Source organism: Prionailurus viverrinus, chromosome B1 (genome assembly GCF_022837055.1).
Source record: "Prionailurus viverrinus isolate Anna chromosome B1, UM_Priviv_1.0, whole genome shotgun sequence".
NCBI lineage: Eukaryota > Metazoa > Chordata > Mammalia > Carnivora > Felidae > Prionailurus > Prionailurus viverrinus.
In genome coordinates, this window is record NC_062564.1 from 86,526,082 (window position 1) to 86,545,518 (window position 19,437).

General features: G+C 42.1%; 1 protein-coding gene across 3 annotated transcripts in view; it reads left to right on the forward strand.

The window, feature by feature from the left end:
• The window catches only part of MAML3 (mastermind like transcriptional coactivator 3), a 606,598-nt gene that overhangs the window by 430,314 nt on the left and 156,847 nt on the right, over nucleotides 1–19,437 (forward strand). For all 3 annotated transcript variants that reach the window (XM_047856758.1, XM_047856756.1, XM_047856757.1), the window contains one exon: nucleotides 5,764–7,389. In XM_047856758.1, the coding sequence (XP_047712714.1) occupies nucleotides 5,764–7,389 (1,626 nt within the window). The remainder of the gene's footprint in view (nucleotides 1–5,763; nucleotides 7,390–19,437) is intronic.

Consider the following 19,437-nt stretch of genomic DNA (forward strand, 5'->3'; position numbering starts at 1 on the left):
GTAAAATTCGAAGATGATAAGAACAGATAGTTCTTGAGGTATAATTGGGTGTGGGTGGTGGGGAAAGAGTGGAATCAAAGATGATTCCTGAAGACAGTGTGAGAGAGCATTATGACGATTAGCATCGGAGTCCAGTGCTGGTGATGAAGGCACAGCCAGACTCTGCCATCCAGGGTGTGGTGTGGGCTCTGCAGTCAGACCGGAGTCTGAATTTGAACCTGGGTTGAGCCACTTCCCCACCCCCAAACCCCAGCTCTGTAATTTTGTAATCTCACTTAATCTCTCTATGCCTGAAGTTCTTTCTCCATAAGACAGTTACAATAAAACCTACCTTTTAGAACCATTGTCTCCTACGAGACAAGGAATCTGATGGCTTACCCCAATGGCTTTCATCTTAAAGACCTCATTATTAATAGTAACCTCATCCTCTATAGTACCAGGCTCCGTCCATGATCCTGCCCAGTTTCATGCAAAATCAGGGACAAGGCAATATGAGTTTTTTTGAACTTACTAGCACTGCTAAAAGTCAAAAGGCAGAAAGAACCTCTTTTTGTGTGTGGATATTCTGGCCCAGGGGACCCCTAAGGGAGCCCCTCCATGTCAGCAGAGGCCTGGTAATCTTAGCTATGTTCCTCATCCCTGTTATGGGTGTCATCTACCCCCACCAAAACACTGACCTTTTCCCTGTAGACCCATAAGACCAGCACATGACTTGTCCCAAAGGTTTTATATGAGGATAAAATACGATTCTGTGTGAAAGTGCTTTATAACCCCAAAGGCAAAGCTATTCTTCTTACTATTGGTCCAGCTGTCATATCACCCCTCCCAAACCATTCTGTCTCTCTCCGCCTCTCAGTTTCTCTCTGTGTCTATCAGTTCCTCCCTCTCCCTACCCCCACCCCCACTTCTGTCTCTCTCTATCTCTCTCATGTGCACACACACACATACACACACAATTTCACAGAAACACAAGCTATCAAGCCACACAGTAGATGGGAGACTCGCGCTCAAGCCATTATGGAGGAGGAATTGTTTCCTTCAGAGTAATTGACACATGATAGCAGCCCATATTGTCATAGGCACTGGATGAACAGCGTGCTTCAGCCCCTGCCACCGCAGCTTCCCTTAATGGGAGAAAACATTTATATGTAATAATAGTAATACAGGGACAAGGGAGCTGATGCTCAGTAAAGAGTTTCTGTGATTCTTCCGCAAGGGCACAAATCATACTAAGAGGCTTCCAGGTTTGTACAGCAGAAGGACCAGGGAGTCCCTAAGATAAAGCCATTTGAGCTCAGACTCTTATCTGAGTCCTTGGGTGGCAGGGGCTCACAGGGATGCCTCCATATTCGGTGAACAGTCCTCCTGCTCATTGAGCAGAGTGCTTGTAAGTTCCTCAGCCTTCTCAAGCTCACAGGTTCTATCTCTTCCTGCCTACTTCCTTCTATCTTCCAAGAGGGGCGTAAGAGAATTAGACTCTCAGACTTCCTTTCCATACGGCAAAGGATGATGAAACAGACAATAGGGATACTAAGATTGCTCTAAACTGTTTCGGACACAACTAAACAAAACATGGAACTACAACATAGCATATTCAATGATGTCTTTCTTATATTCCCAAATGCTGATACATGAAATGTATGTCAAGATACTGGTTAAAGGGGGGCACCTGGGTGGCGCAGTCAGTTAAGCGTCCGACTTCAGCCAGGTCACGATCTCGCGGTCCATGAGTTCGAGCCCCGCCTCAGGCTCTGGGCTGATGGCTCGGAGCTTGGAGCCTGTTTCCGATTCTGTGTCTCCCTCTCTCTCTGCCCCTCCCCCGTTCATGCTCTGTCTCTCTCTGTCCCCAAAAATAAATAAAAATGTTGAAAAAAAAATTAAAAAAAAAAAAAAAGATACTGGTTAAAGGGGCCAGCGGTAGAGAATATTAGGCCCTCAAGGAAATGGAAATACTCAGCAGTTCCATTCAGGTCACATGCTGAAAATGCATTCGATTTGAACCTCAACAATCTAGTGCTGTTCTACAATCTAGGACACGAATGCATTAGCACTTGGACTTGGGCTTGAATTGCAAATTTGATTTTTGTTGTTCATATTAAAAAAGCTACACCAGATGCTTAGAAAACATTAGGATTTTGCCAGCTAGGGAACAGAAATATTATCATTCTACCTATTTGTATTTTGAAGATGCAGAAAGCAGTCTATCTCCATTGCAGTTTTGAGTATGGTATCACTGAATTTAAAGGTAGTAATAGCTAAGACTTAGTTTGGTGCTTACTGGGTACCAGGCTTGAAGTTAAGTGTTTTCCATATTATTACATTTAAGTTCATTCTCACAGAACCTCTATGAGCTAAATATTATTAACCCACTTTGCAGATACAGTAACCAAAACTTAGGAGAAATTAAATAAGTTTTCCAGGATTCATTCATTTAACAGATAATTATCGACTATCAACTATGAGCTACTGGGGTCCCAGTAGTGAACAATACAGAAAAATCCCTCCTGTCATATAACTCACTTTCTAATGGAAGGGATCACAGCTAACATTCATTAAGTACCAGACAACATTTATATGTATTAACTCTTAGGCGGAGGGAGGAAGTCTTGGGTTTGAACCCAGGCATTCTAACTACTGGGCCAAGGCTCCTGTTTTTGTATTACTGCCCTATACTTCCCTACCCAGGTAGGCCCCCTCAGCTGGGAAGAGGTGAAACTTGGGGTTCCCAGATGGACCTACCTTTCAGCATGTTCTAAGCCACCACTGTTTTACAGAGGAACAAACAGACCATTTGTCTTTATTTCCCCATCCTGTCCCATCCATTTCATGGCCTAGAACAGAATGATGGACATGAACTTTCTAAAATAAACTCAGTTTCATTTGTACAACTGCCTTTTTTTTTTTTTAACATCGCTTCAGGTGGTGCCGAGGGCCCCAAGTCTTCTCTTCTTTAGGCCCTAAAGCTGTGATATTTGAACTTGCTGCTGTGTGTTAGAGCTACATTCAAATATCTGCCATGCCTATGATCACAACCACAATTTTCTGGTATGTTCAATAAATAACATAATTATCTAGCAGTTGCTACCTAATAGGATGGATTGAACCCGTGTTTTCTTTGAAGTCAAACTCCAGTGTGTCCCAGTTAGACCCTTGTTTTCAGCAATTCTGGGGCTTCTACCAAGTGAATGCAGACAGTGTTAGGTCTTGTGATTAAACATATAAGATTTGGGAACAGGGGTTAGACTGGATTTTTATTCAAGGACCTTTTCTGTTTACTTTTGAAATGGAATTCTCTACTTATGAGAGAATAGCAATAAAGTGGCACTGCTTAGAATCCCCCACATCATCTGCAGATTGGTTTTATTATACATAGGGTTCCTCCAGAGCCTTGGCTGTTCCACGTGTGAGTGAAGAATGGGGTCAGAGGGAATTCTGCTCCTCTCTTTCTTGCTTCTATAATACACTGCACCTTTGCCAAGAATAGGAGAGTGCCCAGGGGGAGGACCATTCTGCCTCCCCCCTCCTCATGCCGTCCTGCCTTCAACTCTGCAGAGTTACTGAAACCCCTTGTAACCTGACTTAGTCTTCCTTTGGTCTTTCAGCAGGCACTTCCCAGGAGCTACTCTTTGCCAAACTCTTTCACCAGAGCCCCACACATTGGCCCTTTGTGACAGAAAGGATGGGGGCAGACAGATGAATTAGGTTTATAGTTAATAAATCCATAGGGTTAGCAAGAGTTTTCTAAATTGGACTTCTCAAATAAGTCCACCTAAGTGGACACAACACTCTGCAGGGTAAGAGTTCCCATTACTCTTGTAGAGTCTCCAAGTCTGGCCTTCCTTATGGTCAATAAGGCTGCTTCCTGCTCTGACTAAAATTCAACTCTTCCAGCTTCTGTGAGTTAGACAATAGAATTAATTATTCAATTTGTCATTACTTATTAACTGCTGCTATGAACCTAAACACTAGGTGCAGCCCCATGAATACACAGTAAACAAGTCAGTCATAGTCCCTGCCTTCTTGGAGCTCACTAAACAGACATTTACGCAGTTGCGTATGGGAGAAACTGTAATGGGGAAGTGGAGATTGCTTGGAAAAACTTATTCCAGGATATCCAACCCAATATTGGGGGGTCAAAGAAGGTACCTAAAGTAGTTAGCGTGCAGAAGGGATGGAAGATTTCCTAGAGGAAGTAAAATCTAAGATATAACCTGAAAGATAGGTAGCTATTAACCTGGGGGTGGGGAGACAGAGGGGGAAGAATATGTTTTGGGGGGAGGGGGAAACAACATGTACAATGCCCTGGAGGCCGAAGGAAGCTTGACAGATTTAAGAACCTGAAAGAGTTTCAGGGGAGTTGATAGAAAATGTTTGGCAGGGGACAGGGAGGTGATGCCAAACAGAGAAGCAAGAAGATGAGCCTGGAATGATGAGCAGAAACCAGGTGAAGTAGGCTCAGTCTGGATTTTAATCTAAAGGCAATGGAAATCATTTCAGGGTTATAAACAGGAAGGGCAGTATATATCTTGAAAGAGGTAGCAGTTTAGAGAATAGATTGTTGGAGAGCAAAGCAATGGACAAAAGAACAGATGAAGGAGTGAACGGATAGATGAATGGAGGCAAGGCAAAGAGACCAATCAGGAGACTATTACAACGATCTAGTGAGAGAAAATGGTATTCTGGCCTAGGATAGTGGCAGTGAGGTTGGAGATGAGGGGGCATGTTAGAGGGATATTTTAGATGGGGAATCCATAGGACTTGGTGATTGGTGATGTGAGATGTTTTGAGAAGAATGCTCAGGTTTACAGTTAGGGTAGCTGAGGAGATATTGAGTGCGGAAGTGGGTAGATACTGAGACAGTTAACATGGGTGGGGATCCTGTTTGATAATCAGCTTAATGTTGAGACATGTGGTGTTTTAGATGCTTGTGAAGCATCCAGGAAGAAGATGTGGAGTTCAGCAGAGAAGCCTGGACTGGGTACATTGTTATGGGGTCACCAGCCTAGAGAAGATAGTCAAAGCTGTTATAATGATGTAATCATGCAGGCCTGTAGAATGGGCAGGAACAAAACGCGTAAGACCAAATGACACTGAGAAAGAGCAAATGGAGAGAAAGAAGGAAATCCAGGAAAATGTGCTATCATGGAAAGCAACGGAAGCATGCTTTTAGAGACGTGTGAACTGCTAGATCCCAAAGTGTTGGGAGGTCAAGTAAATAAGAACTGAAAGGAAGTTACTATGGGTTATGTTAACCATTAATCTTCATCTCTGTGCTACTCAGTAAATGTGTTAAATTCCATGTTCTTAGAGTATTTTTAGTGTTTTGTTTTTTTTTTTAAATATTGTTGATTTAATTCCTTGATGTCTTCAGTTAAGATGTGAGAAAAAGTTAAGATGGGTATTAACATCTTCCTTAAGTATAACACATTTGGGTCCAAGTCTCACATTTAACATCACTTTGGGAAATAATAATAGATGATTCTCTGCTGTAAGAGAAGTACTGCCTTTAACTGTCTCTTTTTCTTTTGTTCCCCACCCTCCAATCTTTAGTTTGTTTTCTGTCTTTCAGCCTCATGGGCTCTTCTTTTGGATAAAACCTTTTCCCACAGAATTTGAAGCCTGGCTACTTTTGAACTTAGACATAGAACGTCTTTCTTGTGTGTTCTAATGCATTTAAAAGTTAGTTCACAGCTACATCCCCTCGCTCAAAGAGTAAATGATGACTTGGAGGTTTACTTACCCTCTTTCCTGTGTCTTTTCCAGCTCCAAGAGACCGTGAAAAGGAAGTTGGAAGGAGCTCGATCACCACTTAATGGAGACCAACAGAATGGTGCTTGTGATGGGAATTTTTCTCCAACCAGCAAGAGAATACGAAAGGACATTCCCACAGGGATGGAAACCATCAACATGCCGCTGCCTTCAGCTTCTCCTCTTCACCAACTTGACCTGAAGCCTTCTTTGCCCTTGCAGAATAGCGGAAGTCACACGCCCGGGCTTCTAGAAGATCTAAGTAAGAATGGTAGACTCCCAGAGATCAAACTTCCTGTTAATGGTTGCAGTGACCTGGAGGATAGCTTCACCATCCTGCAGAGCAAGGACCTCAAGCAAGAGCCTCTAGATGACCCTACTTGCATAGACACATCAGAAACGTCTCTTTCCAATCAGAACAAGCTGTTCTCAGACATTAACCTGAATGACCAGGAGTGGCAAGAACTAATAGATGAGTTGGCCAACACGGTTCCCGAAGATGACATACAGGACCTGTTCAATGAAGACTTTGAAGAGAAGAAGGAGCCAGAATTCTCGCAGCCGGCGACCGAGACCCCTCTCTCCCAGGAGAGTGTGAGTGTGAAGAGCGACCCCTCTCACTCTCCTTTTGCACACGTCTCCATGGGCTCTCCCCAGGCGAGGCCTTCTTCTTCGGGTCCTCCCTTTTCTACTGTCTCCACGGCCACTAGTTTACCTTCTGCTGCCAGCACTCCCGCAGCTCCAAACCCCGCCAGCTCACCAGCAAACTGTGCTGTCCAGTCCCCTCAAACTCCAAACCAAGCCCACACTCCGGGCCAGGCTCCACCTCGGCCTGGAAATGGTTATCTCCTTAATCCGGCAGGAGTGACAGTGGCTGGTTCAGGGTCGGGCCCCATGGCGGTGCCCAGCTCCGACATGTCTCCAGCGGAACAGCTCAAGCAGATGGCTGCGCAGCAGCAACAAAGGGCCAAACTCATGCAGCAGAAGCAGCAGCAGCAGCAACAGCAGCAGCAGCAACAGCAGCAGCAGCAACAGCAACAGCAGCAGCAACAACAGCAACAGCAACACCAACAGCAGCAGCAGCAACAGCAGCAACATTCAAACCAGACTTCGAGTTGGTCTCCTCTAGGGCCTCCGTCCAGCCCCTACGGGGCAGCTTTCGCTGCAGAAAAACCAAATAGCCCAATGATGTACCCCCAAGCCTTTAACAACCAAAACCCCATAGTGCCTCCCATGGCAAACAACCTGCAGAAGACGACAATGAATAACTACCTCCCTCAGAACCACATGAATATGATCAATCAGCAGCCAAATAACTTGGGTACAAACTCCTTGAACAAACAGCACAACATTCTCACGTACGGCAACACTAAGCCTCTGACCCATTTTAACGCAGACTTGAGTCAGAGGATGACCCCGCCGATGGCCAACCCCAACAAAAACCCCTTGATGCCCTACATCCAGCAGCAGCAGCCTCCGCCCCCGCCCCCGCCACAGCAGCCACCCCCGCCTCCGCCACCGCCGCAGCTCCAGGCTCCCCGCGCGCACCTGAGTGAGGAGCAGAAGCGCATGCTCCTCCTGAAACAGAAAGGAGTGATGAGCCAGCCCATGGCTTACGCCGCACTTCCGTCCCACGGTCAGGTAAGTGTGAGAGCGAGGCGCCCTAGGAGCGGTGCTGGTGGTGCGTTTCCCACTGCCCACGGGCGATGCTCTCCACGCGGCCGTGGGGGCGGGCTGTAATTACCTGCAGAATCCTTCCTGTACCACCTCCTGTGGTTGCCGGGTTTGGGGTGTTTTTGTTGTTGCTGTTGTTGTTTCTTTTCTCCTAAGAGATGGGAAAGGTTGGTACGGGAGACTTTTCCTGTGTTTGGATGCCTAGGAGTCAAACTTCTTTCATTCCGGCCGGCAGAGAAGAAACCAGAAATCAGGTGAAGTTCTCACTGAGAGAGAGAGAGAGGCAGGCCATAGAGGTCGCAGGGCAAAACATGCTGATTCTTCTGTGGCTTCTCTCCCGGGTCATATAGTCCTCGGCTCTGGTTGGTGGCAAGGCCAGAGCACTTAGGGATCTCTGCATCAGCTTTATAAGGCCCTAAACCATCTTCACCTATCTTACTGAATGGCGAATAATGGAAATGTGGACTCTTGACGTTTCAAGGTGGGAGAGCTTTCTGTATTTTCAAAGGGAAGTGGAGGATAGATTTTTGTAGGACCATTCAGCATTTAAACATTTGTTGCTGAACTCGCACAGTTAGAAGCTGTTTCAACCTCGTGACCTGGGAGTGCAATAAAACCTCTCCGGTTCAGCTCTAATTCAGGAAAATTTGATGGTGAATATATATCTTAGTGCCCGATCAAAATAAATTTTCCTCTTTTCCCACTGTCTTTCTTTATGACATTCTGGTTTAGGGGTGTAGGGCTCTCAATGGTCTATGGTAAAAATGAGTGGCAGTCAGTTGGGGAGTGTGAGTCCTCATTGACAAGCATTCACTCCCGTCATCCTGACCAGTGTAGCAAGCAGCCAAAGTTCCTTTTTTTTTTTTTTTTTTTTTTTTAACATTTATTTATTCTTGAGAGACAGAGCGTGAGCAGGGGAGGGGCAGAGAGAGAAGGAGACACAGAATCCGAAGCAGCCTCCAGGCTCTGAGCAAGCAGTCAGCACAGAGCCTGATGCGGGGCTCGAACCCACGAACTAAGAGATCATGACCTGAGCCGAAGTCGGACGCGCCACCAGTTGAGCCACCCAGGTGCCCCATGTAGCCAAAGCTCCTTAAACAAACCTTATCTTCCTTGAAGGAATAAGGGATTGGAGAAATGCACTGATCTACTGACTTTCCTCCAACATGGGTGAACTCATTGTGCCTTAGTCCTCTTAGGATGGTGACATTTGCCTCGTAGTTGAGGATTTCGCACAAGAGTCTTTGCTTTAAGGGCTCTCCTCTGCAAACAGGTTCTAACTAGTGCTTGGATGTGTGTCCACAATTGGAAACATTCTAGCACTGGGAAGTACTGCAGGCAGATCTCGCGTCACTAGGGGCTGTTGGCATCTTGCATGTCCCAGTATGGCCGCCCCACCCCACACCCACCTTCCCTGAGCTCGGTGGAGGCTGCACAGGAGGAGCCCGTGCTGGCCTGCAGAGACAGGCCTGAGCTCTGTGGCTCGATTCTTGTCCTTCACAGCCTTCCAACCCCAAAACCTCACAGTGGTTTCTTGTCTGCACATGCCGGCCAGCTCCAAAGAAATTCTGTCTGGAGGGATAGAAATACGGTTTGGTTTCCACCAACTGTAATCAGCAGCTGGTAGAAAAACACCATTGAAATGGGAGCTTTTATGTTTTATCTTGGTCTCATTAAAAAAAAAATGCCGTTGGAAAATGCAACATTTTATACACTTCAATATTAGGTTCTGAAGGAGGTAAAAATGTAGGCAACGAACAGGGATGTTTGTTGTAGCCTGGACACGTCAGACATTTATGAGATCACAGGCTGTCAGAATGGTCTGTTGTTAATCTTAATACAAATTGTGCTCCTACACTTGCTGTTTTTACGGGAGCTACAGAAAGGTATTTCCTCCGAGCCAGACCTAGGATGATTAATTCCACCTCACAGGCTCTGCAGACACGTGGGTGCCGTGTGAGCCCATCCTCACTTCCCACCCTCATTAAATGTCTTGAAATTTGCTAACTTGGGACGAAGTTCTTGTCTTTGCTGGAACACACATTTTAAAGGTACTTATTGCAGGTCCTTATGCTTGCCTAACTGTGAGTAACTGAAGCCTTGAGCCACAGAGGTCATGCTTTGAAAGGACTCAGTCAAGTGTAGAAACAAAAGTGATGGTTTTCTGGATTAAATCTGTGGGCTCCTCCTCTTTTCCTTCCATCTCATGAGGTACTTTCAGGGTAGACAGAATCCGCCTGTTTGAGGCCTCATTAGAATAATCACTTCTTAACCTCAAAAAGAACCGTCAAGCAAAAAGCACGCTTTTTAATGAAATATTAACTCACCACTGTTTGAAACAAGCTTCAAAATACATATATAAACATGTGAATATCTTTCTGCAAACATACCATTTATTTCATGCTTTTACCTGATTGTGGAGCAGTATTTACATAGCTCTCAGAATAGTTAATTACACTATATGCAAGTACATTGCACAAATATGAGCTCAAATTACAGGCGTGATATAAAATATAATTATACATAGGTGTAGTTCAAATTTGTTTTCTGCTGTTGCTAGTGAAAATTCACTTTACTGTTTGTTGGCCACAAGGACCACGATCAACACTTAGTTTTAATGAGTGACTGAAAATCAAAGCCAATAATACTAAAACATTTATTTTAAGGTAATTATCTTATACAGATGTTCACTTACTTGGGATATTTACAGAAAATGTCGTTTCTTTCAGAAATGAATAGAAATTCACTCACCTGGATATTTTTTTAAAAGAGGGGACCAAAAACTAGGAACAAAAAAGCTTCTTTAAAAATTCCAAATATGTTTTATTTAGTAATTCTGCTACTCAGAATTCATATGTTACCCCTTACAATTAGAAAATTAAACAAAGATTTATGTACAAAGATTATGCTCATGATGTTAACTTATGATAGTGAAAAATGGGGACCAAAATAAATATTGTGGAAAAATAAATAACGTACATGAAAATCAGGATATTAATGAGTGATTAATCACATGGAAATGCTCATAAGATGAGTGAAATAATCAGATCATACGATAGCTTGTATGTTACAATCCAGATTGTGTTTTTCAACATGTGTAGAGAAATATTGAATAGCTGAAATATTAGGAGTGGTATTTGGGGTTGGTAAAATTATAAGTGATTATTATCTTCCTCTTTATACTTAACTGAGTTTTCTAAATTTTCTACCATACGTGTATGTTAATTCTGTCATCAGGAAAAATACTTTTTAAGCAAAGGAGATCCCCTATTTTAAAAAAGGTTTATGCTTCACTAATTCTTTTTTTTTTTTTTAATTTTTTTAATGTTTATTTATTTTTGACAGAGAGAGAGAGACAGAGACAGAGACAGAGCATGAGCGGGGGAGGGGCAGAGAGAGAGGGAGACACAGAATCCGAAGCAGGCTCCAGGCTCCGAGCTGTCAGCACAGAGCCTGACAAGGGGCTTGAACTCACAGACCACGAGCTCATGACCTGAGCTGAAGTCGGATGCTCAACCAACTGAGGCGCCCCTTCACTAATTCTTTTTTAAAAATCCTTATTTATCCACTTTGCCAGTTGGATTGAAGTGATACCATTATTTTCTATTCATTTACATATATTCGTTGTGAATCCCCACTTCTAGAGATGGCTCTAAAACCCGCTCCCCACACTCACTCTCTTTTCCTTTTTCTTTCTGCATCCTCTTTTTACTTTTTTTCTTAATTCCCATAAAATTTCAACTGAAACAGTGACATTGAAAGTATCAATAAAATTTCCATTACAAGCTTTAGAATCTTCTCTGGGTTATGTTCTTCTGTTATTTCTTTGATCATTTCTCCTTTTCCTTTTTTTTTTTTTTTTTTTTTTTTACTTTCTGGAATCTGTGTTCATCATATATTGGACCTTCTGGATTGCTCTCTAATTTTTAAAGCATGTGTTTCTGGGTTGAAATAACCAGAACTTACTTTGTTCATGTCCATCTATTATCTTTTCCTAATCTCATTTCTCAAAGGCAAGATCTTTCTTTCTCTCACTCTCACTCTTTCTCTCTCTCCCTCTCTCTGTCTCTGCCTCTCTCTCTTTCTCTGTGCGTGTCTGTCTCTCTGTTTTTGCTGTTTCTCATGGTACCTAACACTGTGTCTTCAACATAACGATGTTTAATAAATCATTAAACATGGCAATTATCAAAGTTCAAGCCCAAACTGTGTTTACTTGATTATCAGCTCCAGTGGAGAGAGCATTAGTAAAAATAACACAGAGCTGCTTTTGAGATCAAATAGAAGAACTGGAAAGACAGGTCTAAAAAGAATCCTATGATAGGAGGTGGTTATCTTGAACCAACAGAACAACAATGAGTTTGCTGGGACAGCAAACTCAGTCTCTGCGTCTGACAAACAAAAAAACAGTGGAGCAGCTTTGAAAGAAGTAAACCAGAAGCAAGAGACTGCCTCCTGGTCAAGGAAGGTTCCAGGGATACCCAAAAGCCAAAACTAATTCCTCCATGGAACTGTGGAAAGTGATTAATTTCTAAAATGTGATGTTAATTTTTAGTAGTTACTATCCTAGGACTAGATAAATCATAGACTACTGTGCTACTTTGTTCTTTACACGGCCTTTGCCGTGTGTGGCTGTGGATGTCACAGTGAGAATATGTGTGCTCAGATTTTGTAGAATGTTTTTCCCTTTCAATTTTATTTTGCCAAAATTTGCTGGGTACCATGTGAGATATAGTATTATGAGCTTTTTAGCCATAAAATCTACGTAAAAAGCACAGACCTCTAGTATTCACAGCCATCTTGGAAATCTCTTTGGAAATGCATTTTCCTTATCTTTAAAAACCTGGAGCCCCTTTGTTTCGTTTCCTCAAAATACGTTGTTTATTTTATCCAAATAATACAGGACACAGTTTCGAAAGTCAAATAGTATTGCAAGGCTTCTGGGGAGAAGCAGGAGTGCACTGCTTCATCCCCTCCATTCTTAAGCTGTTTTCAATCTTATTCATCTCCATCAACTGCTGTTTCTCAATTTTTCAATTAGTTGGCTCTATAGAAGATGAGGATTTAACCTGCTTATACTACCTCCTTACAAACATAAACCGCCTCGCCACACACAGAGTCTCTTTTTCTTTTCCCCAAACTCTCAATATAACTAGTTATAGCACAAATTACGATTTTAAAGTATTCCGTATTTACATGAGTTATTTTTGCATTGCACATTACAATTTCATTATGTAGCATATTACAATTCTATTTCCTTTCTTGTACAACTTTTTGTTTTCCCTGGAGTTAATAATGACCTCTTTTTTTTAATCGGTGTTTTCCTTACAGCTACCTTCAATCCATCCTCAAACTTGTCTGACTCTGTAAAACTTGAGGTATGATCAAATATCAAACAATCTATTTTTCTTATATTTTCTTTCCAATTTTTCCCTCTCCCTTCTCTCTTCTCTTTCTCTTCCTCGATTGCTCTTTCTTTCCTTCAGTGCCTCCCCTGAAGGTTTATACCCTCTTGCTCCAGGCTTCTTCTGTCTACAATTTTCTTGGTCTGTTACTTAACTGAAGTACTGTCACTGCCCCTCACCATTATTCCTGGAATGTTTCACCCCTCTCTGAGTCGCATTACCTCTTTTCTTGATCTCTCTATGTCTTTCTTGGCTTAGTCTTTCAAATTGCTGGAGCACATCCTCAGAACTTCTTAAGAAAGGGCACTCAAGAGATTGTTTTCGTGAAAACTATTTTTGAAAATAACTTCATCCTCACATTTTACGAACAGCTTGCCAGTTGTAGCATTATACTTTAGAAACATTTTGGTCAGAATTTCAGAGACATTTCTTCAAGATCCTGTGGCTTTCATACTGTTGAAAATCTAGTGAAATTTGGATCCCCCATTCTATGTATGTAATGCTTTTTTTTTCCCCACTCTGAGAGCTTTCCAGATCTTCTCTGTATTCCTGAAATTTCATAACGATATTGCTTAACGTAGCCATTTTTCATTCACTGTGTCTGGTACTATGAACTTTTTCTTAAGAAATCTGGAAAAAATGTTCTTAGGATGTGTTCTTGTATTATTTCTTTGATTATTTCTGCCTTCCTTTTTCTCTGTTTCTAACTTCCTGGAACTTTTCCTCATCATGTATTGGACCTCCTGGATTCTTCTCTAATTTTCCTATCTTTTCAGTTTTCCATATCTTTGACCTTTTGTTCTATGTTTTATATGGTTTCCTTAACCTTATCCTCCAATTCTAAAATTAAATATTTTATTTTATTTATCACATTTCAAAGTTCCATAAGTTCTTTCTTGTTCTCTCATTTACCCTTTTTGATTTGAGGATATTACCATTTAAATTAAATTACATTTTCTCTTAATCTCTGCTTTGTCTCGGTTTCTCCCAAGCACCCTTTACCCATATGTTCATTTGATTTTTCTTTCTTTCATGTTAGAAGCTTTTCTCAAATGTCTAATTATTTTAAGAATGAGGCACAATATAGCTAATTAGTTGCTCTGTGTGCTCAGACAGGGCTTGTCATATGTGGGACTTTGCTATAGATGGATCGGGCTAGGACCCAGCCATTTCACTGGGTCAGTGTCTGTAGATTTTTACCCACTGTGGCCAGTCAGAAAAGATTCCTTCAATCTCACTACTGAAATTTGTAAATCTGGAGGCTGGCTTTTTAGAACTGAGCAGAGGAAGGGAGTTGGTAGGTGGAGGCGATGGTGAGGGGCATCTCACTAAATATTATGTAGATTTTCAATCAACTCCCTGTCTTTGTATGGCTCCTCAGTTCACCCTCAGCTAGGGCTGGGATCCAGGATTCCAAAGACTTGTGGCTTAATCTTTCTCTCAGTAGTGTACCTTCCTACTTTCAGTGTGGGGGAGTATATCTGGTCAACCTCTTAATTATACAGGACTTAAACCAATTTTACTTTTGTGTGAGCCCCACCTCCCACCCTGGTATTTAGAGGTCCTTCTAATTTCTGAGAATTTATAGCATTCTTTGGCTTGAATCATCTTGCTTTATTTTTGGCTTCCCCTACGCGCAGGCTTAGATTTAGCCTTCTCTAAGCTGCTAATTGTTTACCACTCAGCCATCTGATTTTCATCTTCCAAAATTTTGTTGATACCCCTCAATTGCTGTTGCTATCTCCCATCCTCTTTGTTCTTGAGTGTTTAATCATTTTTATCCCTTTATTTTTGTTGTAATGAGGCATTGGAGGAAGCCAAGATAAATGTGAGTGTTCAGCCTACCAGAGGCTCCCTCAGTGGCTTTCAGCATTTTTCTATCTGAATATCGAATATTGTCTAATATGAAAATTTATGTTTTACAGCAAATTTCACATTATTGCTTCTAACATTTGGGGCTTTAATAGAGCTGGTTTCATAAAACCTAAAGCGCTCCCTTACCATAAAATTTACATATGTCAAATACATGCCTTCAAAAGGACAGCAGTGTCAACATGATCGTCGTGCTTCTTTAGAATAAGATCTCGTGATTATAACCATTGAATAGTTTTTAGAATCTTGAAAATATTGACTTACTTCAAGGACTATAAAAACAATTTAGGTTCCATGACCCTGACAAAGCCAATAGTATCCGGCAACTCAGATGCAAGGTAAAATATTGACAGAACACTCATCACTGACTGAATCCACGGCCTCCCGACCGAGGGGAAACCAGTGGGCAGAAGTGCTACAAAAATCCAGAAAATAAATGAAGTGTTCGTATTGATGGGTGTAATAAGTAATTTCCATAAACACACTGGCATATTTTGAAAATCCTGATTGATATTCTGTCAGAGTCTTAGAAATATGAGGCGAAGAGTAAATAGCAGAAAAGAAAAAGTTTTAGGAATTTGTTATGTAATAGTTTTGTGCAAGAATTAGTGCCTTATGAGAATACCCCTTAAAGGCTTCATGGGACAAGAATATTCTTGCTTAACGAGAGCGCTTACACCCCAATAGTCAGTGGTTCCAAAGCTTTTGTGGACCTGAGAATCACCTGGGGAAATTGTTCAAGATGCTGGTAATCAGATTCTATTGCCAAAGACTCAGAGTCAGTAGGTCTGGGATGGGGCCTGGGAGTGTGCATTTTAATAAGAAACCCACCACCACTACCCTTTTCTAATGGAGAAATTGTACATGAGATAACTCAATCTGCAATTAAAACAACTTGTTTATTTCACACTCGATATTTGTATATGGCAGTTATTGCCTTGGAACTCTAAATTTTGTAGGGTCTGAGCCTGTATCATTTCAAGTAAGATGGGAAAATTAGGTTACTTTGCACTTAATGGATTTCTTTTTCTTAGGATAGAGTGAGATTTTAAGAGATCAAATCTTGTGGATTCTAGCTATGTTTTGTAAATCATAGAATTACTCCTGTTGATTTTCTTAATAGGACAAAGCAGTCCATCGTCCACTGTTTGCCATCCACCCATTCCCACCTGGGGGAAGGATGGAATTTCCCTCATCTGTCCAAGAGAGTGTTGGCTGTCCATTCCTCTGTTTCAGGACCAACTGAGGGTGTGGCCTTGTGTGAGCTGACCTGCTTCCCTCAGGATCTGTAGGAAGAGAGACTCATGGAATGGAAGTTCACACATTAGAGGAAGCACAAGGCTTACTTAAGTCTTCTTTGGTGGGGACATCCTCCTTGGGCAAGACTGCTTGCAGACACATCAGGAGAGCCACGACTCTTCTGTTCCATATTCTGACACTGTTATATCAAGGATGGAATTCAGGCACACTTCCCAGGTGTTCCTGAGCTTTAAGGTGGTGCTGGAGACCTGTTTTCATTCTGTTTTCTGAGTTTGAGATTCCCTTCCTTTCAAGGTCATTCGCTGTACAAGAGCCCCCACTGCCCAGTGCCTCCCAATGGATATCCAGTGCATTCACACATAAGAGAGGAGGTCCGGCTTTGTTTTTTCCCTGGCAAGAGTCTGTTGGGCTAAGGGTCTGTCGCAGGTGTGGAAAATTGTGAAATTGACCAAGCATACTCTCCTGTGTATATTCACTTCTAAAATTCTATATGTTGTGGACTAAAAAGAGATACCAGAATAATATCATCTACAGTGTCCCACAATGTGCACTCTGGTCAGGGAGGTAGGGAGACACACAGGTTAAGTCAATACAAGGCAGCAAGTGGGTAAGTGCCACCTTACTAAATTCTCTATTAGGGATTATGGGCAGAGGGAAGGCGAGGGTCAGTACAGTCTGGAGTAGAAAAGAGCAGCTTCCAAGGGGAGATAAGCTTTGAGTGGACCAAGAATGACCAGGAGTTAGATCAGATGGTGAGTGAGTGGAAAGGCATTCTGCTTCAAGCAAAGGGTTGTTCCTTATGTGGGCAATGCAGACTATAGCCAGGCTGGAGAGAGAGGTTTATGTTGGGGAATAGTGAGGTAAAATGTATGGGACTTTCTACCATTTCAGGTTGGAGATAGTAAGAATCTCTATCTGGATGTGTCCTTTACAATTTATGGGAAAACAGGCACCACGGCATTTAAAGGAAAGAAGCAACAGAACTTGGTGATTGAATATATGGTAAGATGAAAGGGAAATGAATCAAGTATTTATGATCATGAGATTAAATATTAGGGTAGTATAATAGTTTCTGAAAGATGACGATTAAGTCATATATAAATCTAAATATCAAAGCTTAGTAATTATTTACCTTATTCTTCTGATATGTATTTCTCATTTGCTGAGATAACTTGTTCCACACTTCACAAAAGGGGTGAAGCAAGCTCATGGCAATTTTTTAAACGTTTGTGTTAAACTGAGCCTCAAATAGCTACTCCTGTGTTTTATAGTTGGACTTTTTGTTTTTGCAAGCTTTTAGTTTTCAATAAATCCATATTACTATGAAAATGTTTGTTTTCTTTATTTAGAGTAGTAACAGACCATCATATGTTCCTTTTGCTTAATATTTCTATATTAAGGATTTATTTGGTCACATCATATCTATTAAAGGGAGCACTCTCTAAAGAGAGTCACTATGCAAGTATATTAGAGGAACAGAATTCCTCTAATAAGTTTTAAAACATATTATGTCATCCTTCATTAACTATTTATAGCAACTCTCGGCTTTTCTGGAGGTTATAAAACTCCTTGGAAAAAAATTTTCCTATTTTCCTATTCAGAGATACTGTATTATATCTTGGTTCCTGAGCAGGTTTCTCTGGAATTAATCTTTTTTATGGCACCAAATGGCTTGCATCTGACCCAATGCATAAAGAATCAAAATACCTTTCATGTTAGTTAGATTTCCAATACACTGTCATGATTAGTTAATATGATTCATGAGATTATGCAGGTTACCTATACATTTTTATTTACTGAACAGTAAATATTGACCCCGGATGGTATCTAAACTGATAACTCCCATTTATTAATATTATGATTTCCCTGAAGAGGTTTATAAACATACTTGCATCCTCTAATTGCTTTTGCATCTGAGATGTTCGAAAGTTTATTTGAGCTTCTTTTCTGCACTGGGCTCTAGCCAGTTCATACAAAGGACATTAATGGGCTTATTAAGGCAAGAATTACTTTCAGTGCCCAGCTGAAGCTGGGAAAGCTAGTGCAAGCAAAATGGTGTAGAAAGTGGTCCGTGTCAGGCCATCTCAAGTTTTACTGGTGCCTTGTTGAGAATTAGGAAAAAGTCACCCTTTGTGAGCAGGCAGACTGCAGCCACAGCCCCTACGACACCCAGGTGTGATGGCAACCTCCCTCGTACCCTCCCATGCACACAGTTTGTTATCCGCAGACTGCACACTCATAGGTAAGGGCTCTGGGTGCACCTGCTCATTCCCTAAAAGTTGCTAGATGCAGAGCAGAGAGTCAGCCCCTCCGGTCAGTGTGCTAAGACTCTGAGTAACATGTGCCACCGGCGCTGTGATGTGTCCGTGCTGTGGCTAGTCAGGGCCTGGAGTGTTACTCTGTCGGGCAGAAGGGTGACCAAAGGCTGTGGAAGGCTGTTCGCGTCTGCCTTCCAGAACAGCCTTCATGACGGAGAGTGCGGGCTTCAGTTATCACCTACTAGTAAGATTTTCGTTAATGTGGCAGACCGGCCTGGAAAAAAAACCTGGAAGATCGTTTGGCCTTTGCGCCCCTCTCTGAGCAGTGACAGGTGTCGGTGTTCCAACTCTAAAGCAGCACCGTCCAACAGAAATACAATGCAAACCACAAATGCAAGCCATGGAATTTAACAATTTCACATTACAAAAGGCAAAAAGAACCAGGTGAAATTAATTTTAATATATTTTTGCTTAACCTGATATATTAAAATGCTACTATGTCCATGTATAATCAATATAAAAATTATGAACGAGATATGTTACATTCTTGTTTTTCATACCAAGTCTTTGGAATCGGATGTGTCCTTTACAGTTACAGCACGGCTCAATTTGGAGCAGTCATATTTCAAGGGCTCAATAGCCCCGTGTGGCTAGTGGCCACTATGCTGGAGAGAGCAGGTCTCCAACAACAACAAAATCTGTATTCAGAGGGGCAATCCTCAGGACCAGAGCTAAAGCAACATGAAAATATCTTTGCTATTTCAAAGCCTCCGACTTTTTACATCATCTTTTAAAAGCTATTTAACCCTAAACTGTACAGAATAGATTAGTGCTTGCCCTTGTCCACTGCTGGCCAGGGAGGTCTCTTCCCAGTGGCAACGAACCCTCTCCTCTGGACGACCCGCACACAGCAGGTTTTGTGCCATCATCCTTAGAATTCACCTGATCTGTGTGGCCTACTGGCTTCAGATGCTTCAAGCCATCTGCGTGTCATGTGGCTGCTGATCGCGAGAAGTAACGTATCCTGTCGTCAACATAGAACATTTGTGAGCAGCGCTGGCGCCATATAAACATCCTGTGGCGGGGTCGGGAGCACCTGACCCCCTATTAACATGTCAATGAGAGTGGCTGGTGCGCTGGGCTTGTTTTCGAGGGTTTTGATGAGCTTCATTAATTATGTAGAGAAAAAAAAAAGGTGTGCAGCTGGAGAAGAACCCACTTAG